Source organism: Bufo bufo, chromosome 4, assembly GCF_905171765.1.
Source record: "Bufo bufo chromosome 4, aBufBuf1.1, whole genome shotgun sequence".
Classification (NCBI taxonomy): Eukaryota; Metazoa; Chordata; class Amphibia; order Anura; family Bufonidae; genus Bufo; species Bufo bufo.
The window spans coordinates 474,673,299-474,693,160 of record NC_053392.1 but is presented as its reverse complement, the minus strand read 5'-3'; the positions used below and the strand labels follow the sequence as shown (position 1 = coordinate 474,693,160).

General features: G+C 40.3%; 1 protein-coding gene across 2 annotated transcripts in view; it reads left to right on the top strand.

Moving 5' to 3' along the window:
- Positions 1–19,862, top strand: part of STXBP5 (syntaxin binding protein 5) — a 427,346-nt gene that overhangs the window by 304,257 nt on the left and 103,227 nt on the right. For both annotated transcript variants that reach the window (XM_040429504.1, XM_040429505.1), the window contains exons 11-14: positions 8,845–8,917; positions 12,062–12,209; positions 12,295–12,362; positions 19,059–19,099. In XM_040429504.1, coding sequence (XP_040285438.1) covers positions 8,845–8,917; positions 12,062–12,209; positions 12,295–12,362; positions 19,059–19,099 — 330 coding nt within the window. The remainder of the gene's footprint in view (positions 1–8,844; positions 8,918–12,061; positions 12,210–12,294; positions 12,363–19,058; positions 19,100–19,862) is intronic.

Below are 19,862 nucleotides of genomic sequence, written 5' to 3'. Positions count from 1 at the left end.
TATCCCATGTTTATGTGCTGAGCCTTCACATAATGAAAGCCCTTCCACATCCTGTGCCTTGGGTGACAACAATGCTTTGTCCTGCCAGTAGTCAGTGTAAATAACAGAGAACAAGATGAAATAGATTGCTGAGAAGAAGGACACAATAGAGATTATATGCAAAGACATGGTGAATAGATGTTGAGTGTTGTAATTTACAGGATCAAGTTGGATTTAACTAGTGTAGTGCCTTGCAAAAATAACATCTGCTTAATGGCTTGTTCACACGGCCGTTGTGTTTCCGTGGCCATATTGCGGCCCGCGATACACGAGCACCGGCCCGTGTGCACTCTGCATCACGGATAAGGACCCTTTCACTTGAATGGGTCCGCAATCACGGAGATGCGGAACGGAAGCAGGGATCGGAACCCCACGGAAGCACTACGGAGTGCTTCCGTGGTGTTTGTCTGTGCCTCCACCCCGCAAAAAAATAGAACTTGCTCTATTTTTTTGCGGTGCAGACAGATCACAGACCCAATTCAAGTTGTCCGTGCATTGGGGGCCGCAAATTGCAGTCCCCAGTGCACGGAGCGGAACCACAACAGCCGTGTGAATAAGCTCTAACCCTAAAAGGACATTGCAATTTTCCATTTTTGCCTTTCTGTTTTTTTTTTTTTTTTTTTTATACTCCCAGCTTTCTCAGAGCCATAACTTTTTTATTTTCTGTTCACATAGCCATATAATGGTTTTGCTTTTTACGGGACAGGTTGTACTTTCTAATAATATCATTTACTGTTGCATGCAATGTAGTGGGAAGCTTCATGTTAGTGGTGTATTTGAGTCAAAATGTTTTACCTTTATGTTTGAAAGAATCCAAAATGTACTGAAAATTTTAAAAAATTAGCAATTTTCTAAATTGTAATTTCTCTGCTTTTAAGACATATAGTGATTCCTTGCAAAATAGTTATTAACATTCCCCAAATGTCTACTCTATGTTTGCATTATTTTGTAAATGTCATTTTTAGAGATGAGCAAAGCGAGCTTCGGCTGCTATATGCAAATCCGGTTCACAAAAAAAATGGGTTCTAATACTGCACGGAGATCCGTCTCCATACAGTATTAGAATGTATGGGCTCCGATGCACTGAAGTAAGTTAGTTAAGAAGACACGCGAGACTTCGTTGAATAACTTCGGTAATTGATTATTAAAGTGAAAAAGCACTTCAAAACTTGGAACCGAACTCGGCTTCGGTTACGAGTGGTACCTTGGAACAGAGGCCGAGTTCAGTTCCAGGGTTTTTCACTGTAATACTCAAGTTATTCAGGGCCTATACATTCTAATACTTTACGGAGTCGAATCTCTGTACAGTATTATAATGAATTTTTTAGTGAAACGACTTCAGGTGTAGCATCCGAAGTCGTTTCACTCTTCTGTAGTCATTTTATTTTTTTAGGACATTAGACGGCTTAGATTTTTTTAATGCAATTTTTAACATTTTCAAGAATTTTTTTTGAGGAGCAATCAGTTCTGAAGTCATTTTTTAAGGGGTCTTCATAGTAGAAACCACCCATAAACTACACACCTCAAATTATTCAAAACCATTTTTTAGGAGGTGAGGTGGGCAAAACCTGCAATTGTGTCACTGTTTTTTGTATTTATTTTTCATGGGATTCCTTTTGCGGTATATATAGTTTTTTTTTCATGTTTTACTACTTTTGCAGCATAAAAATCACTTTTTTTAAATTATAAATGAGTTATATTTGAATTTTTTTGCCATATACGAACATCAATAACATCCAGTGGAGCTAATGGCTGTACTATACTCTACAATATCATATTGCAAAGTATAGCATTGTCAGTTTCACACGGACATTCACCCAGATCAGGACCCTGCCTACAACAGCGCCTGTCAGGGAAGCTTTGTTACATGGCAAGCCTGGACGCCTTTGTAAGGCGTCCGGCTGCCATGGTAATTATTGGGATGTTTCCATCACAGTGCAGCATCCTGATGGGGAGAGAGGGCTCTTCCTCCCTCTCTTAACCCCATGAATGCTGCGGTGGCTACTCACTGCTGCATCTAAGGGGTTAAACAGCATGGATTGATGCCAACTCCGATCTCGGCCGCTGCAGCAGAGCGTTCCAGAGGCATTGCCATCAAGTTCTTTAGGGTACATGCACACGTTCAGGATTCATGTGCGGAGCATCCGCACTGAAATCCGCAGGTGTTCGCAGGCAAATCTGTGCGGTCAATCCGCATCAATTGGTGCAGATTTGCATGCGGATTTTCCTAAGTGAATGAAGAAAATCCGGTCAGGAAAAATAAAAAAAATTGACATGCTGCGGATTTTAAAATCCGCATAGTGTGCACTGAGAATTTCAAATTCTCATAGAATAAAATGTACATGACCTACAGTGCGGATTTTCCGCACGCAAATCAGCGTGGAAAATCCGCACGCAATCCCTGATCGTGTGCATTTAACCTCAAGGGGGTGTCTGGGCTTTTACTATCCTCAAGATAGGTCATCAATATCAGATCGGCATGAGTCCGACACCTGGCCCCATCCCCTCTCTCTTCCTCTCCGCTGCTTCTGTCCGAATACCAGAGGAATGCCTACAAAGGTGTTGCCTCTCATGGCATTTTTCAGTAGGACAATGCTTGCCTACATAAAGGAACACTTCCTTAGCCTGCCTGGTCACCAGATTTATTGCTAATCAAGCATTTATAGGACCCACTGGGATGCCAGCTTCAGCACCCAAGAGTGTACAGGATCTTTCCGTTGTACAGTTATCCCCGATAAACATATGCTTTCACTCTAACATTGTAATCACTTATCATCATTTATGATCATATCAGCTTCATTTGATTCCAACAACTACTTCTAGGTGTGTTATTTATGTACCAACACTATGACATTCATGATAATGTGCTGGGATAGGGCACATAACCATTTGCAGCCAGTCATGTCCTCATCTGTAGACTGCTGTGATTGGCTGCTGTGGTCACTTGCCATACGCAGGCATGTCACCACTGCTGTTTGTAAACAAAAAGTGGCGGGGGAAACCAGAGAGTGGCGCTGAAGAAAGGGTTGACTATAACATGTTTTTTTTTTTTTGTTTGTTTGTTTGTTTTTTAAACTACTTTAGTGCTTGTATAAGATGTTTAATTATACTGGAAAACTCCTTCAAAATGCTGTCATAGTGTAACACCACGAAAGTTTTCAAAATTCTATATCTCATTTCAAAGAAAAATGGCTTACTGAGTAGTAACTTAATTCTGGATTTCATCATTTATTTGGCTTTCACCCATTTGCCACTTTTTTTCTTTTAAATTTTTTTACTTTTTTTTTAAGTGTCCTTCATTAAATTTTCCAATTCCCATGCTGTTTAGATGTTCTACATCTTAGAAATCACCATGAACATTTGTAAAGGACTTGAGCAGATTGAGCTTTTGTAACATACATCAGAAGAGTGGGTGGTCAATAACAGCATTGTGGAAACTTACAATAATGAGTGATTATTGCAGCAGATGTAGAGGGTTGACTGTCATCAGTTTGCAGCTGTGTTCTTCAGAATAGTTATCATTAGGACTATCCTCTTTGGAAATACTGTAATAACTTCATTGGTACGCTAGATAAAGCTATACTGTACAAATCCAGAGCACTAGGGGGAGTCTTGCTATTTTCTTTCAGTTCACAGAGTAGGTAATATCCATATTCAGTACTGCACTAAACAGCAATTAGGGCAACTTCAGAGACAGTTTTTATTTTTTATTTTTTTTAAGTAAAATAGTACAAAATACTAGTAAAATAGTACAAGTATATTGCAAAAGTAATCATAATCACTTCTTCTGCACTTAAAAAAGTGCAGTTACTCTTTAAAATATAATTGTTGTTTTCAAGTATATTCTAATTTTTTTCTGAGCTGATGAGTGGAGGCTAGCTGTGATGTCTGCCCAGACAGGACATGGATAAACAGAGGATTCTGCTTCCTAAGGGTACTTTCACACTAGCGTTGAAGTTTTTCGATGTTGAGTTCCATCACAGGGACTCAATACCGGAAAAAAAACTGTCTTCAGTTCAGTCAATCCTACGGTATTTGGCCAAAATTCCGGAACACTTGCCGGAATGCCGTATCCGGCATTAATTTCCATTGAAATGTATTCATGCCGGATCTGGTACCAAGTGTTCCGGACAACTGGATCAGGTTTCCCGATCTGCGCATGCGCAGACCTTTAAAAATGTGAAAAAAATAAATACCGGATCTGACACCGAAGAGTTGGATCCGGTGTTTCAATGCATTCGTCACCTGGATCCGGAAACAAATGCTATCCGTTTGCATGTGGATATCCGGATCCAGCAAGCAGTTCCGGCAACGGAACTGCCTGCCGATATCCACTAACGCAAGTGTGAAAGTACCCTAACTCTGTAGTACAACGTCACAAGCAACATCGGCAACTGAGGACATTATAAAGCAGTACTGAGCAGTTTAGATGTGAATCCAGCAGTTAAAATGAGAAATAAATCAGTTACAAGCGAGCTGCAATCTCCTAGTCATTCTCTCTGTCTGTCCTCAGCACCCCTTCTCTTCTCCTCCTCCTCCTCCACTTTCTCCTCCCCATAGACTTCTAAGTAATCTGATCCTTCAGTGAGCAGGCATCCCGTCTTCTCTAAAGATGGACCTCAGCAGTGAACTGAGAGTTAAGTCCCTTTACATGGACCAATTATTGAGAACAGATGTTTGTACAAACACTCATTCCCGATGATCGGCCCATGTAAAGGTGTTTCTGATTACCCAATAAACAAGCAAACACTGTCTATTGGAAGCATATCTTGCTGTCTAAACAGCGATCTGCTGCCAGGAAACCATGAGTCTTTATAGGGATGAGTAGTGGCTTGCTTCCATACATTACAGTTGCTTGCTACATGTAAATGCAGCCCTCGCCTCTGACAAGCAGGCAGTTATCAGGAACAGGAAAGGAGCCTGATAAGAGGAGAACGAAGCATCTTCTCTCATAGGATATATTACATTTCTTATATTAGTTTGTACTATTCATTTATGGGGAAAAAATGAAATGACAGTTACTTTTTTAGGGCAGTCTGTCACTATTTTTGAACTTGCCAAACTGCTAACAGCACCAGATAGGGGCTGGGGAGAGCAGTACAAACACCTTTTGTGGAGCTTTTATTCGGATTAGTGAGGCAGAGTTCACTATGAAGTGCTGTCTGCATTGATGTGCTTCTCAGTGACAGCTGGAGTGGTCTCCTGGTTGTATGCTACAGCAGAGGACAGGAGTTCTGAAGCCGCTCAATACAGAGAGCACTTCGTCGTGTACCTCCACCACCTGGGCACTGGCAGGAGCATAACTAGGCAGAATAGAAGTTCATAGTCACCCAACTGATGAGAAAAGCCCCACAAAAGGTATGTCTGTCATCCCTAAATACTGCTGCCAGCAATACTCCCTTGGGTTTCCCATCCGTAACATTTATTAATTCTCCAGGGGATAGGTGCTAAATGTCTCATTGCTTTGGGCCTCACTGATCAGTTGAGCAGGGGTCTTAATTTCTAAATGTGACCAACATGAGGAGTAGTTTGAATAGACTAGTGTCAGGCATGAATCCTGCTACTGCATTCAAACTGTATTGGCATCATGGGCACAGCCAATTGGAATGCAGAGTCTGTAGTGAAATTTGATGGAGGGGATACTTATGCTATTATGGGACTGCTTTTCAGGGTGTGGGCAAGGCCCCTTAAAGCAGTTGTCTAAGTTATTTTTCTTGATGACCTATCCTCAGGATAGGTCATCAATATCAGATCGGCCTGGGTCTGACACCCAGCACCCCTGCCAATCAGGGGGTTGAAGAGAAGGCGAGCAGGTGTTATTACATGAAGCCGTCCCATTCCATTTAACAGGATGGCTCGTTATTATACACTTCAATAGGAACGAGCTGTCCCATTGAAGTGAATGGGACGGCCTCTTGTATGTACACCTTCTCACCACTGCAGTTGCGACGGCAAGCAGATAAACAATAAAGGGAAGGCTGCGCTGGCTAGGCGTGCCTTTTCTTCAACCAGCTGATCGGTGAGGGTGACTGGTGTCAGACCCCTTCCGATATGATATTGATGACCTATCCTGAGTATAAGTCATCTATAAAAATAACTTAGACAACTCCTTTAATTGCAGTGTTAATGTTGCAGCATACAAAAACAGTTATATGTCTCCAGCTTTGTGTCATCAGTTTGGAGTAAACCTTTCCTGTTCCAGCCTGACCGGGCCGCTTAAAAAGTTTAGTGTGGAGTAACTTGAGGAGCTTCATACAGTATAAATCCTGTCGAACACCTCTGAGGTGACCTGGAATGCCAGTTGGAAGGTAGACACAACTGTATATTAACATAAATGGGATGTAATGGAATAAGATGTCCTGTGAGCTCAGATGTGAGGGTCAGTTGTCCACATACTTTTGGTCACATCGTTGATGTTCGTACCACACATTGATTCAGTTTTTTGGAGAAAAAGAGATTTCAGATTATAGATGAATGTTGGTGTAAACACTCTCACATTATGCAGTATAAGCTCCCATGATACCGAGTACTTGGTGATTCCTGAGATATTCTAGAACTTGATGTGTAGCTATGTGCCTGGTGAGCCAGCATAGTATCTTCCATAGAAAGTACAATGGAGCCATCTACTGTTGGAGAAGGTAATTGTTTTTGCTGTGTATTGTGCATTATGTGCACACTTGTATATAGGGCATCGTTATATTTGTTTCTTAAATGGATCTGATGGAAATAGGAAACTTGTGTCTATTCTATACGAATTAAATACTTTTCTTATACGTTTTCTTTGCTATCAGAACCAATCCTCTCCAAAAATTTTGTCATGCTTTGTCATTATTTCTGATATTTTTTTAACAAGTTACCCACAATTCTTTCTGTTTTATGACTGAAGAGTTTCCTTTTCATGCTTCCATTTGAATAATTTGGATCAGAAATGGATAAATGTTATTTTCTTGTTTCCATTTCCACTATATTCAGACTGACACTCCATTCATTGATTGTCATTTTTTAAATTTATTTTATTTTTCAGATTTTTTTGAAAACATGAGCATGTATGGTTGAGAAAATACTATAGAAAGTTCTTTTTAAAACGATTTGTATATGCGGAAGTGTGGTCTTTGTTGATCCGAGACTCTGTTTTTCAGTTGGTAGGCGTTTGGTGCAGTGAAGGCGTCACCATTGTGCTTGTTGCACCCAAGCTCCACTTCTTTCTGTGAGAACCCCTTGCTGCTTTGATTGACAGGGTCAGGCAGTGGCAAAGCAGTGAGGAAGGGATTGGATGCAAAAAGGAATGGGGCCTGGTTGCAACAATAGCGGTGGTGATACCCTCATTGCATCAATGGCCTAATTTGCATATTTTAAAAAATGATCATAACTCAGGAACCAAGCCTCTGATCAACAAAAGAAAAACAGTGTGCACTACAGCTATGGGTCTATACAAACAGTTGGCTAGGGAGCTCACTGGTGACACAGTATTGTGTCAGATTCTCCTTCATGGACGACCTTGAAGGGGTTATCCGGTAAATGATAATGATGACCTATCCTCAGAATAAGTCATCATTATCACATCAGCATCGGTCCAAGTCCCGGCATCCCCGCCGATCAGCTGTTTCAAGGAGCTTCTGTGCTCATGCGGGTTCTGGTGAACGATGCAGCTTTCCAAGGAAAGCCCCATACATGGTATAGTGGCAGTGCTTGGTATTGCAGCCCAGCCCCATTGACTTGAATAGGCTGAGCTGCAGCTAGGGCATGTGACCGATATTCAGTGATGTCAGTGGCCTAGCAAGAGGCTGCAGCGTTCAAAGCCTCTTCTAACTGCTGGTCGGCGGGGGTCCGGGTGTTGCACCCCTGCAGATCTGATACTGATGACCTTTCCTGAGGAGAAGTCCTAAATATCTTTTCCTGGATAATCCCTTTAAAGAGGTTGTGCAGTAGGTACATATTGATGCCCTATCCTCAGGGTAGGACATCAATATCAGATGGGCAGGGATCCACTTCCAAGCACCCCCGCTGATCAACTGTTTGAAGAGGAGTCGGTGCTTGTGCGAGTGCTGCTTCCGCTTCAAAATTACACTGCACATCAGCTCGCTTGCAGAGGCAGCACAGTTACAAGTAGGGTTGCACTGGGTATCAAACTATCAATACCCAATCGATACTTTTGTACCCGAATCGGTACGAAACCTAGATTTGCTGTTTTCCGATACATGTGGATAAGCGGGTTCTAATCACATTTAGTATAAACATTTAGGCCAATAATGGTACAGTCCCTGCACAGTGTTTAGATTAAATGTTACTAGAACCCCCCTCATCCATAAGAATGTATGTACTGCAGTATGAGGGAGGTTATAGTCACTGTACCATTTTTGGCCTAAGTGTTTATATTAAATGTGACTATAACCTCCCCCCCTCCCCCTCTATAGGAATGTATCCGTGTACTGCAGGGCCTGGATGCAATCTTAAGGATAAGGGGAGTTATAGTCAGATAATATAGTGCGTCATCCACAGATCCCCCCCCATAACAGTGTGTCAGCAGCAGATCATCATAACAGTGTGAAATATTATTTTGTTGTTTTATTAAATAATTTAGCACACCTTTTAGGTTCAAAATTTTTTTATTCTTATTTTACTCTTCTAAAACCTAGGTGCGTTTCATCATCAGGTGTGTCTTAAAAAGTGAAAAATACGGTATATTTATAGTTTACATGTATTGTAGGTATATATTATTCTGGGCTTTTCTTTTAGGGTGAAAGCTTTTTATATTTTTGTATTAATGTAGCTTTATTATATGTTTTTCTTATTTTATCTTTACAGATTTCCAGGAGCCCTATGCTGTGGTTGTACTTTTAGAACAAGATTTAGTAGTCATAGACCTTGCACAAAATGGGTAAGATTTGCCTCTCTATCTATCTACATACGTATGCCACCTATTAAATTTTCAGAGATATTTTGTTTTGGGTTTGGCCATTTCACAATAACCCTTTAAAAAGATGGCCATGGACACTTGGTCAGCTGGCAGCTTTCTCTCTAGACACATGCTTAGCTGAGCATGCACATATCCTGAATGTAGATTGATGAGAAATCCACACCAAGAATAAAAGGATTGGGCATTTCAAATGCAACTGCATGACCCTAATCTGTCCCGACATCTTTCGTCAAGAGAAAGCCAGGAGGCCCCCATACACTGTAGATGCTTAGCTGGTCATCCCAAAATGAGCAGGTTTGGGTTACATGTATAGAATGTGTATGGTCCACTTAACAGTTGCCTAAAATCAATCTCTGTTGACAAACATTAGCAGATGGAGTCATGCTGACGATTAGGTAATTGGTAGAAAAGAATAAGAAGAGCTGGGATAGTACATCAAGATAATATATACACAACTTGGACAACAGTGAATATCCTGGCCTGTTTCAGGGGCTAAAAATTAGAATAAAAAATTTAGAATTACAGGAGAGTGCTGCAGTTTGTGGGCTAACATCATGGAGATCCTTATGAGCATAATAACTTCAAGGAGGGTTCCCTGGGAACACAGCTGACCAGGGGAGGCAATGGGACATCAGCGATGGTATACCATTTATCATCAGAAATATTCTACTGATAAACATTAATACTGTTTAGAACTCTTAGATCCAAGGAACCTTGGTGGTTGTAATGAGAAACTTTGAATTTACTCTAAAATCTACTCACAAAAAGTTATGGATATTTGGCTTTCGGGTGAAATTTATGGAAAATGTAAAAAGTTCACGCTACAGTGATTGTATATAATGAAAGCAGAAGCATGCAATAGGGATTTCCTCATCTAAAACAATTTATTGAAACAAAAGCCAACAACAGTGGTGGGTATACCCCCACAAAAAATGTAAATGTCTCAATAACTAGTTATGTGGCCTTAAGCATCAATTACAGCTTGACAACGGCGTCTCATGCTGTTCACAAGTCTACTGAGGCATAGCATCCCACTCTTCCTGAAGGGTGGCCCTCAGGTCATTGAGGTTCTGGGGTACAGAGTTATGAGCCTCTACACAACGATTTACCTGATCCCATAGGTTTTAAATAGGATTCAGGTCTGGAGAAAGTGCAGGCCACTCTATTTAAGGTACCCCATTCTCCAGCAGCCGTTCCCTAGTGATGCGACCTCTATGAGCTGGCTCATTGTCGTCCAGGAAGATGAAATTAGGCCTGTGTTGTTCATGCAGAGGCACCATGACTGGATTAATGATGTTATTCAAGTAGTATGGGCTTGTCACATTGTTGGCAGCCATCATTTCTGCTCAGCGTGAATCGGCTTTCATCAGTAAACAGCACTGAGGCTCACTGGTCCCTTGTCCAGCGTAGATGCTCCCTGGTCCATGCAAGACAATGATGTTTGTGGTCAGGTAACCTTGCAGGTTGTCTTGCACGCAGACCACGCTGATGTAAATGGTTTTGAATGTTCTGACGTGACATTTGGGTGCCTCTCATCTTCCTTAAATGTTCCTGGAGTTGTGTGGCATTCATCATTCGGTTTCACAGGACATTGTTCACAATGAAGCAGTCATCAGTGTAGGATGTGGCGAAAGGACGTCCACTTCCGTGCCTTTCTGTGACTCTTCCGGTCTCTCTGTATCTCTGTTGCAACCTGCTGATGACACTCTAAGCTCAGTGGCCACTTCCTTATGAGAACATCCTTCTTGAAGCCTCACAATGGTGAGGTACTGTTGATCAATTGTTAAGTGTCATCTTGGTCTCATGATGTCGCAATGTGAACAGCATAATTAGGAGGACTGTTTAAATACCAATTCTAATTGAACCAAAAAATGTATTGGGCAAAAAGTACTGAAACATTGAACAGTTGTTCACATGCATTAGAAAGTTTAGAGAAGGTCACATTAAGTTCACCTTTTAAAGGTTAGAGTGCATTTTAGTTTCATCCTGAAATGTCACCCACAAGCCACATATCCCTAACTTTTTATGAGTAGTGTATATTGAGCGTCCAAATCGTACATACGGCCCTGAATTTGTTCCAAAAGCCTGTGTTGAGCTCTAGTAAGGTGTCTTAAGGGTGACCTGTTGAATTTGTTGTGGAGTACGTTTATGCAAAGAACTTAACCTCAACCCATCAAGCACCTTTGGGATGAATTGGAATGGCAGCGGTGACAGAGGATTTATCCTACAGCATTGCTGAATTCGCTAAAGCTCTGCCAACTGCAATTCCCTGCAGCCCTGTTCCAACACAGTATTTAGATGAAAGCCTTCCAGAAGATTGGGGCCTGTATTATCAGACACAAAGCTTGTATAATGCCCCTGTAGTTGAAATGTTCAACAAGGTGTCCACATACTTTTTTCCATGCAATGTTGATTTCGCTCTCCATGTCGGAAACACGCATACTGCCCTGTATATGGGGGAGTTGGGTAGAATATTTATTGATCAAATGAGCATTCGGCTATGAATATTGGCGATCGGGGCTATTCACAATTTGGTTGTCACTGATGAAAATATGAGCAGGTAAAGGAAGGATAAGCGAAAGCAGTAATAGAAGATTATTAGTAGAGATGAGCGAATTTCATGTTATGAAATTCGTTCACGCTTCATTAGGTGGTAAAAGCAGAATTGGGTTATGGATTCCGTTACCACGGACCATAACGGAATTCTATGAAGGAATGCATAATGGGAAGGCCTTTAGAGGCTTTCCGTTATTCATTCCGTCATAATAGAAGTCTATAGCCTGCATAACGGATCCATCCTGTTTCCGTTATGCAGCAGAGGACTCCACTGCATAACGGAAACGGGACGGATCAGTTTTGCAGCCCATAGACTTCTATTATGACGAAATGCCTCTAAAGGCCTTCCATTATGCATTCCATCATAGAATTGCGTTATCGTCCGTGGTAACAGAATACATAATGCAATTCTTATTTTACCACCAAACGAAGCGTGAACGAATTTCAAAATATGAAATTGGCTCATCTCTAATTATTAGTATTTGTTTTGGTGGAGCTCAGCTATGAACACATTATATGTTACTCAACAGTAATCTTTTTCTTTGGCAGATATCCTATATTTGAGAACCCATATCCTCTGAGCATACATGAGTCTCCTGTTACTTGCTGTGAATATTTTGCGGACTGCCCTGAGGACCTCATCCCTGCACTTTATTTTGTTGGAAACCGGCAAAAGCGGCAAGGTTATAGTAAAAAGGTAAGCACTAAAGGCATTCATATATGCAAGTATCGTCTCTGTTTCCCTTTATCTGGCTCATGATTTTGCTTTGGTTGTATTACAGGAATGGCCTGTCGGTGGTGGTAACTGGGGTGTTGGTACTCAAAGTTACCCAGAGATAATAATCACAGGGTAAGTCTGTATCATGGTATGGTAGCAGTTACTTATATACACTGTTAAAGAGGTATTCTGTGGATAGGGGATAACTATTAGATTGGTTGGGGTCCCACCACAGGTACCTCCACTGATCACGAGAACCGGACCTCGTACCCTATGGAGCCCCAAAGTGAACGGACCTGCTGGTCGGGCATGCACACAGGCTCTCCATTCATTTTTATGGGAGTTCTGGAGATAGCTGAGCGCTGTACTCGACTATCTACGCAACTTCCATAGAATTGAATGGAGAGGCTGAGTGCATGCCCAACCAGCCGCCCCACCGATCTAATAGTTATCCTAGTGCTGTTGATAAGGATAACTTCATATAATATATAGAATACCCCTTTAAGTTAAGTTTTAATCATTATTCATGATATTCAAGATACAATATTTTCAACATACAATTCTCCTTTCTGGGCCATTGTATGTAGAAACTAGACTCAACATAAAATGTCTCAAGCTCAATCCAACCAATCAACATGGCTATTTCACTGGTAAAACACCTGTAGTGGTTGTCTAGTAGCTCCTCTGTGGTACTACGTGTTCTGTACTGCCCCCTGTGTGTGCCAGGATGAGCTGCTCTTTACTTACTTTAGGTAAGCTGCAGCTTCTGGTACATGAATGTACTATTTAAGACCATGAAGAAACTCATGCCCTCACCATAGAAAGTGATCTTGCAGCATCCATTCCTGGCTGTTATATGTAATGACTTACTTTGCTTGCTGTCTTTGGATCGAAGCATTATTTGTTTATTATAATCCTGGTGATCACAGTACAGTTATAAGATCTCTTTACTCTAACAAAACATTCACCCATATAAGCAACAATAAGCAACACATGACCAGCACTAAAATGTCCTATTCTGTAGCTTCAAGCAGAGATTGAAACCTGTGAGAATTTGATTCCCAAATTGTTTAGAAAATCAACTTTAGTATGAATGTGTTTTATTTGCCGAACCCAGAATGCTTGTGTAATTAGACAATGCACATCATATTGCTTCCTGTGCACTGCATTGTGGGAACTGAGATGACACACAGTATGGCCTCATGCACATTGCATGTGCTGTGCAGATATGAAAATTGGTCACATACTGTATCGTCTTGAACCTTAAAATTCATGTTTAGACATGCACATAGATTTTTGCTTTGCAACTGAGAGAAAATACAGTTGCGGTCTGTAGGAAAACAACAGAGTATGTGAATGGAGAAAAAAACATGAAATAATTAAAAACTGGTATAAAAAAAAATACCAAAGTATTTTCGTTGTTACTTAAAGGCTATGTACACCTTTGGGGCAATTTTTTTTATTATTGCATTGTACTTATTTTGAGCTAAAAATTCTTTTTTTTAAATTGGTCTTTTTTTTTAAAAATAAGGATAATAAGGATTGATTTTCTGTCTTTTCCGTCATCTGGGGAGTAGACTGGCTCCTTATCTCTGCTCTCTGGCATTATAAGCTCTCATTATAGCTCAGTTCTCATCTTACTGATAGAGTTATTAGATGACTGCCTAGTGAAAGTACCAGTCACACAGTTAGAAAGAGTTAACCCTTTGTGACAGGACGGCTTAATATTTTTAATAAAGGCCAATTATAAATATGATTTTTAGCCAAAAATGAGTAAAGTGTAAACAAAAGTTGCCTCCAAAGTTTTTTAGATGTTAACTGTTAGAGATGTGGTCTAGCATTAGAAAACCATGGCTGCTGTCGTTCAGAAGTAGCATCACACCTGTCCATGGGTAGCATGTGGTATTACAGCTTATCCCCATTGAAGTGAATAGGGCTGGGTTGCAATACCACAAACAGCCCATGGACAGGTGTGGTGCTGTTTCTGGTTATAACTCCGAATAAGATACTATAGTTCCTTTAACAGTTAATATGTGTTCGAAATTCAGATGTATAAAAGATACATGAATAAATTAAGTGTTCTTCAGATTTGTGAATGGAGTGATTTAAAAAATTTCAGCTAGCCACTGCTTGCTTGAATGAACATCATGCTGGGAAGTGTAGTTTATAATTAAAATCTGGGTCAAAAGAGCATTAAACTTTCATATCGGTGATTTTAAGAGCAGCATTTGGGAAAATGGAACAGCTGTAAGCAGGGTTACTCTTACATGTTTTAAAATGCATTTGTGTAAAAGAATAGACGGTGGTGCTTCAAAATCTGTGAACCCTTCAGAATTTTTATATTTCTGCATAAACGTGACCCAAAACTATATCAGATTTTCACACAAGTCCTAAAAGTAGTTAAAGATAACCACATCAAACAAATTAGTAAAAGATATTACAGTTGGTCATGTATTTTTTCGAAGAAAAATGATCCAATATCACATGTCTGTGAGTAGCAAAAGTATGTGAACCTTTAGGATTAGCAGATAATTTGAAGGAGAAATTAGGGTCATGTGTTTTCAGCCAATGGGATGACAGTCATGTCTGAGGGGGTATGGGAGGTGATGAGATCCGCACACCCTATTGGGTAATGGGTGCCCACGGAGGACGAGAGATCGTCACATAGTAAATGAGGAAATTCGTGGCACACCAGAGTTAATTCAATGCAATTTAATAATTAGTTGATGTTATATATCATTTCATATTTCATATAATACATCCGGATAGGAGCAAATTTAAAGTTGTATAGCGTGTCCCAACGTTTCGGCCATATGTTCACATCCGGCCGAGGTCTCCACAGCTAATAACCACAGATCCCTTGACAAAGGCCAGACATATGGCCGAAATGTTGGGACACGCTATACAACTGTAAATTTGCTCCTATCCGGATGTATTATATGAAATATGAAATGATGTATAACATCAACTAATTATTAAATTGCATTGAATTAACTCTGGTGTGCCTCGAATTTCCTCATTTATGTCTGAGGGGGTGACCTGTTTATTGAAAGAACATGGTTCTGTCAAAGTCTGATCTTCACAACATGTTTGTGGTGGTGTATCATGGCCTGAACGAAGGAGATTTGTGAGAACCTTAACAGAAAAGTTGTTGATGTTCATCAAGCTAGAAAAACACTAAAATGTTTCTAAAGAGTTTGTAATCCACCAATCCACAGTTAGAAAAATGGAGAAAATTCAAGACTGTTATAACCCATCCTGGTAGTGGTCGACCAACAAAGATCACTACAAAAGCAAATCATGTAATAATCTAAGGTCAAAATAGAGGCCAGGGTAACCTCTAAGCAACTAAAGGCCTTTCTCACATTAGCTAACGCTAGGTAGACACCAATAATAAATGACTCACAACGTGAGTACGCGTGCTAAGCCGTGTAACACCAAAAGAGAAAGAGGCTAGCACAAATGGCAATGGATATAAACTTTATTATAATCTCAAAAAAGAGACAAAGAATCTGATAAAATACAATGAAAAACAATACAGTGGTGGATGAAGGACACACAGGATAAAAACGGAACACCACTAGGCAATGTGTACACCAATACTGACAAGGTCACAGAGATACTAAGTAATAAGTAAATAACCCAAAGTGGGCATATAATACATGGACCCAGTCAGAGTCGTAAACACAATACTAAAACAAGATACAGGACATCAGTATAAAGTGCAAAGTACATGGATAATATAATGAACGGTTACTGAAAAAATAATGACATAAATACCAGAGTGGGGATCCATATACACCCCTTGAGGAAGCTTACGCGAAACGTGCGTCGGGGCTCTCTGGATCACCACTCTGGTATTTGTCATTATTTTTTCAGTAACCGTTCATTATATTATCCATGTACTTTGCACTTTGCACTTTATACTGATGTCCTGTATCTGGTTTTAGTATTGTGTTTACGGCTCTGACTGGGTCCATGTATTATATGCCCACTTTGGGTTATTTACGTATTACTTAGTATCTCTGTGACCTTGTCAGTATTGGTGTACACATTGCCTAGTGGTGTTCCGTTTTTATCCTGTGTGTCCTTCATCCACCACTGTATTGTTTTTTATTGTATTTTATCGGATTCTTTGTCTCTTTTTTGAGATTATAATAAAGTTTATATCCATTGCCATTTGTGCTAGCCTCTCTCTCTTTTGGTGTTATACATTAGCTAGTAGAACTCCCACAAAAATCTTTTATTCTCTGACCTGTTAGAAAGGTGCATGATGTAATCTGTAGTGAATGTAATCTTCCCAATGACTGTATTTGTGAGCCATCCCCTCCCTTCTAAGGGCTCATTCAGATGGCCGCATGCTGTCCGTAAAAATGCGGATCCATTTTTTTGTGGACAGTTCAACATGTCCACAAAAAAAAGTATTGCATTCCGCATTTTTGCACTTCAACGGGGCCAAGTCCTGATTTTTACTGACAAGTATGTTGGTTTTATTTGTTTTGCGAAGCCGTAGAAGGGAAGAAAAGGTCCCCATAGAAGTGAATAGGTCCTCATCTAATCCGCAAAAAAAAACGGATCAGTATACGGCCATCTGAATGAGCCCTAATTTTTAGCTATGTCATGTGACCAACTCTCTGATCTCCAACTGACACAGGACAGGAAGTCAGTTACTTCTCTATTCTTTCCTATGAGGCTGACATTGAGGCTCCTATAGGAATATATAGAGAAACTGACTTCCTGTCCACCCATAAGATGCTGTGTGATTTGGAGAGTGTGGGTCACATAACACTAATCAGAAGGTAGATTATAACTCACAAATACAGTCACTGGTAAGAAGATTACCTTCACTAAAGATTACAGCATGTACCTTTCTACAGGTCAGAGAATACAAATTTGTGGGAGTTCTTTAATGATCATGAGTCCACCATCAGAAGGACGCTGAACAATAATGGCGTGCATGGCAGGATTGCAAAGAGAAAGCCACTGCTCTCCAAAAAGAACATTGCTGCCCATCTGCAGTTTGCTGAAGGTCACCTGGACAAGCCAGAATGCTGTTGGAACAATGTTTTGTACAGCGGATGTCGTCAAGGAGTTAATCCAGTGGAAATGTGGTGGAAGAACCTGAAGTGAGCAGTTCATGGCAGGAAACCCACCAATCGAAGCGGTTTTGTATGTAGAAATGGGCTAAAATTCCTCCAGGTTGATGTGCAGGGACTAATCAACAATTACTGGAAATGTTTAATTGCAGTTGTTGCTGCACAAGTGGTCATACCAGACACTGAAAGCCAAGGTTCACATACTTTTGCCACTCTCAGACATGTAATATTGGATCAATAAATAAATAAATTACCAAGTATAATATTTTTCACTTATTTGTTTGATTTGGTTATCTTTATCTACTTTTACCACTTGTGTGAAATCTGATGTAGTTTTAGGTCAAATTTATGTGGAAATATAGAAAGTTCTACAGGGTTCACAAACTTTTAAACACCACTGTACTAAATTAGAAAGCACATTCTGGGAAATACATGTTCACAGCTTTAGCTGAACTGATGACCAATTAAATTCAGCAAAGTCCGTCAGTTCAGAGTAGTGTAATGTTGCGTTCTTCACATGTTGATCTTATTTGTTATACATTTTTAAAATACAGCAGATGATGGGACAGATTTATTAGTGCAGTCTGAGACAGCATAACATTTCACCGGACGGGCAGAATGTGCACTAAATTTATCACCGTGTCTCATGCTATACATTTTTCTGCTTGTCTTGCTAGACATGTTAGACACTTTTTGTCACCTCTTGGTTGGCTTACCTTACACAAATATTTTCATATGGTGCATTTTATGACATGATCCTGTCTGCTAAAGCATACCCTCTCACTAGACACTGTTGCAAACTGGGCCCAAATTATGGCCCATTTAGCTTAGTACTGTATATCTCTCCTGCAGCTATGTACTTCTCATACTTATAACTACTCCATGTCCACGGTCTCATGCGGTAGCACACGGACTGCAGTACGGGTTCATATGTCTCCATGTGGTGCCTCCATGAGATATGGTATTTTGCCCTTGAAGCAAGGAGAGAATACCTTTCATTAAAGGGTTACTCTGGTTACCATAAATATAACTTATGTTTTACATTAATTCATCATCAATAATTACCTAATATAATGTAAATTTCACATATTTACCGTTCAGTAGTTATAAAAGCAGTTTTCTTCCTCTGCTACCCACTGTGTTTCTCATAAATTACAATGGCATCGACCTGTAGTTCTGATCCTTTGTTAGGTCGAGCATGCTCAGTGTGTTGCTATCAATTCTCTAGGTAAATGTCTTGTGCTGGTGATTACTGAGTAGAGGGTGCGTGACTGGACGGTATATCAGACAGCCAATCAATCAACATCAACACTCATGAACAAGGGCAAACTCACAGCAGGAAAGCTTAGGGATTGTGGGGATTGTGAGGGAAGATCAGGCGCCATGATACTCGGTGTGTTGCAGGCTCACACAGGAGCTAGACAAATAGATTACATAGCTCTGGCTATATGTATAGGTATGGGTTCTGGTTGGGTCACAGCTTGCAGCCTTAATGCAGTTTTTCAAAAATTGCCGGTAAGTTACTTTACCGGAATACCCCTTTAAGGTTCCTGCTGTGCCATAAACAGTTAAGTTATTTTGGGTAGATTTCTATGAAAATCCTATCACTAAAACTTTTGAAAATTGGTCAATGGAAGCACTCGTTTTAAACAGGAACTGATATGAGAAGTGCCTATAATTTTTTTTTATACTTGCTGATCTTTTATTGATTATTGTCGTTTGTATTTTTCAGTCATGCGGATGGATCAATCAAATTTTGGGATGCTTCAGCAAGTAAGTTTTTGTTCTTTCACATCCAACACTGAAAACTCTACCAAGTAGTTTAGTAACTTTACACTGGTTGATATGGATGTGGATATACCTTCTCATTAAAGGGATTTTCCAAGTAATATTTATTGATGACCTATCCTCAGGATAGTTCATTAATATCAGATCGGCGGGGGTCTGACAGCCATCAGCCGTGAGCAGCCATCCCATTCACTTGTATAGGAGCGATCCGTCCCATTGAAATGAATGGGACGGCTTGGGTGTAATTACACCTGCTCACTGCTGCAGATGTGACGGCGAGCAGGTAAACAATGAAGAGGAGACAGCGCTGGCACGGCGCGCGCCTTCTCTTCAAACAGCTGATCAGCGGGGGTGCTGGCTGTCGGACCCCCGGCGATCTGATATTGATGACCTATCCTGAGGATAGGTCATCGATAAAAAAAAATAACTTGGACAACCCCTTTAATAATTAGTTGAATTCTTAATCCTTCACATGTGCATTAAAAACACCATCTTTTTCCTTTGGGTCTTCTCCGAACAGTGGTGTGCTAGATATGCTCCTAGGTTGTAGGTGTGACTGATACAGATCTTCATATTCATGTAACAAGGACCATTCAGAACAATATACTAGCTGTAATCTAAACACAATTAACAGTCGTTTGCTTTCTTGAAATCTTGTTCAAACTTATAAATTGTAATACAATTCAAGACTTTTCCGTAATTAATAAAATAGTAATAGTAACTTTGTCATATTTCCTAATCGTTCTCC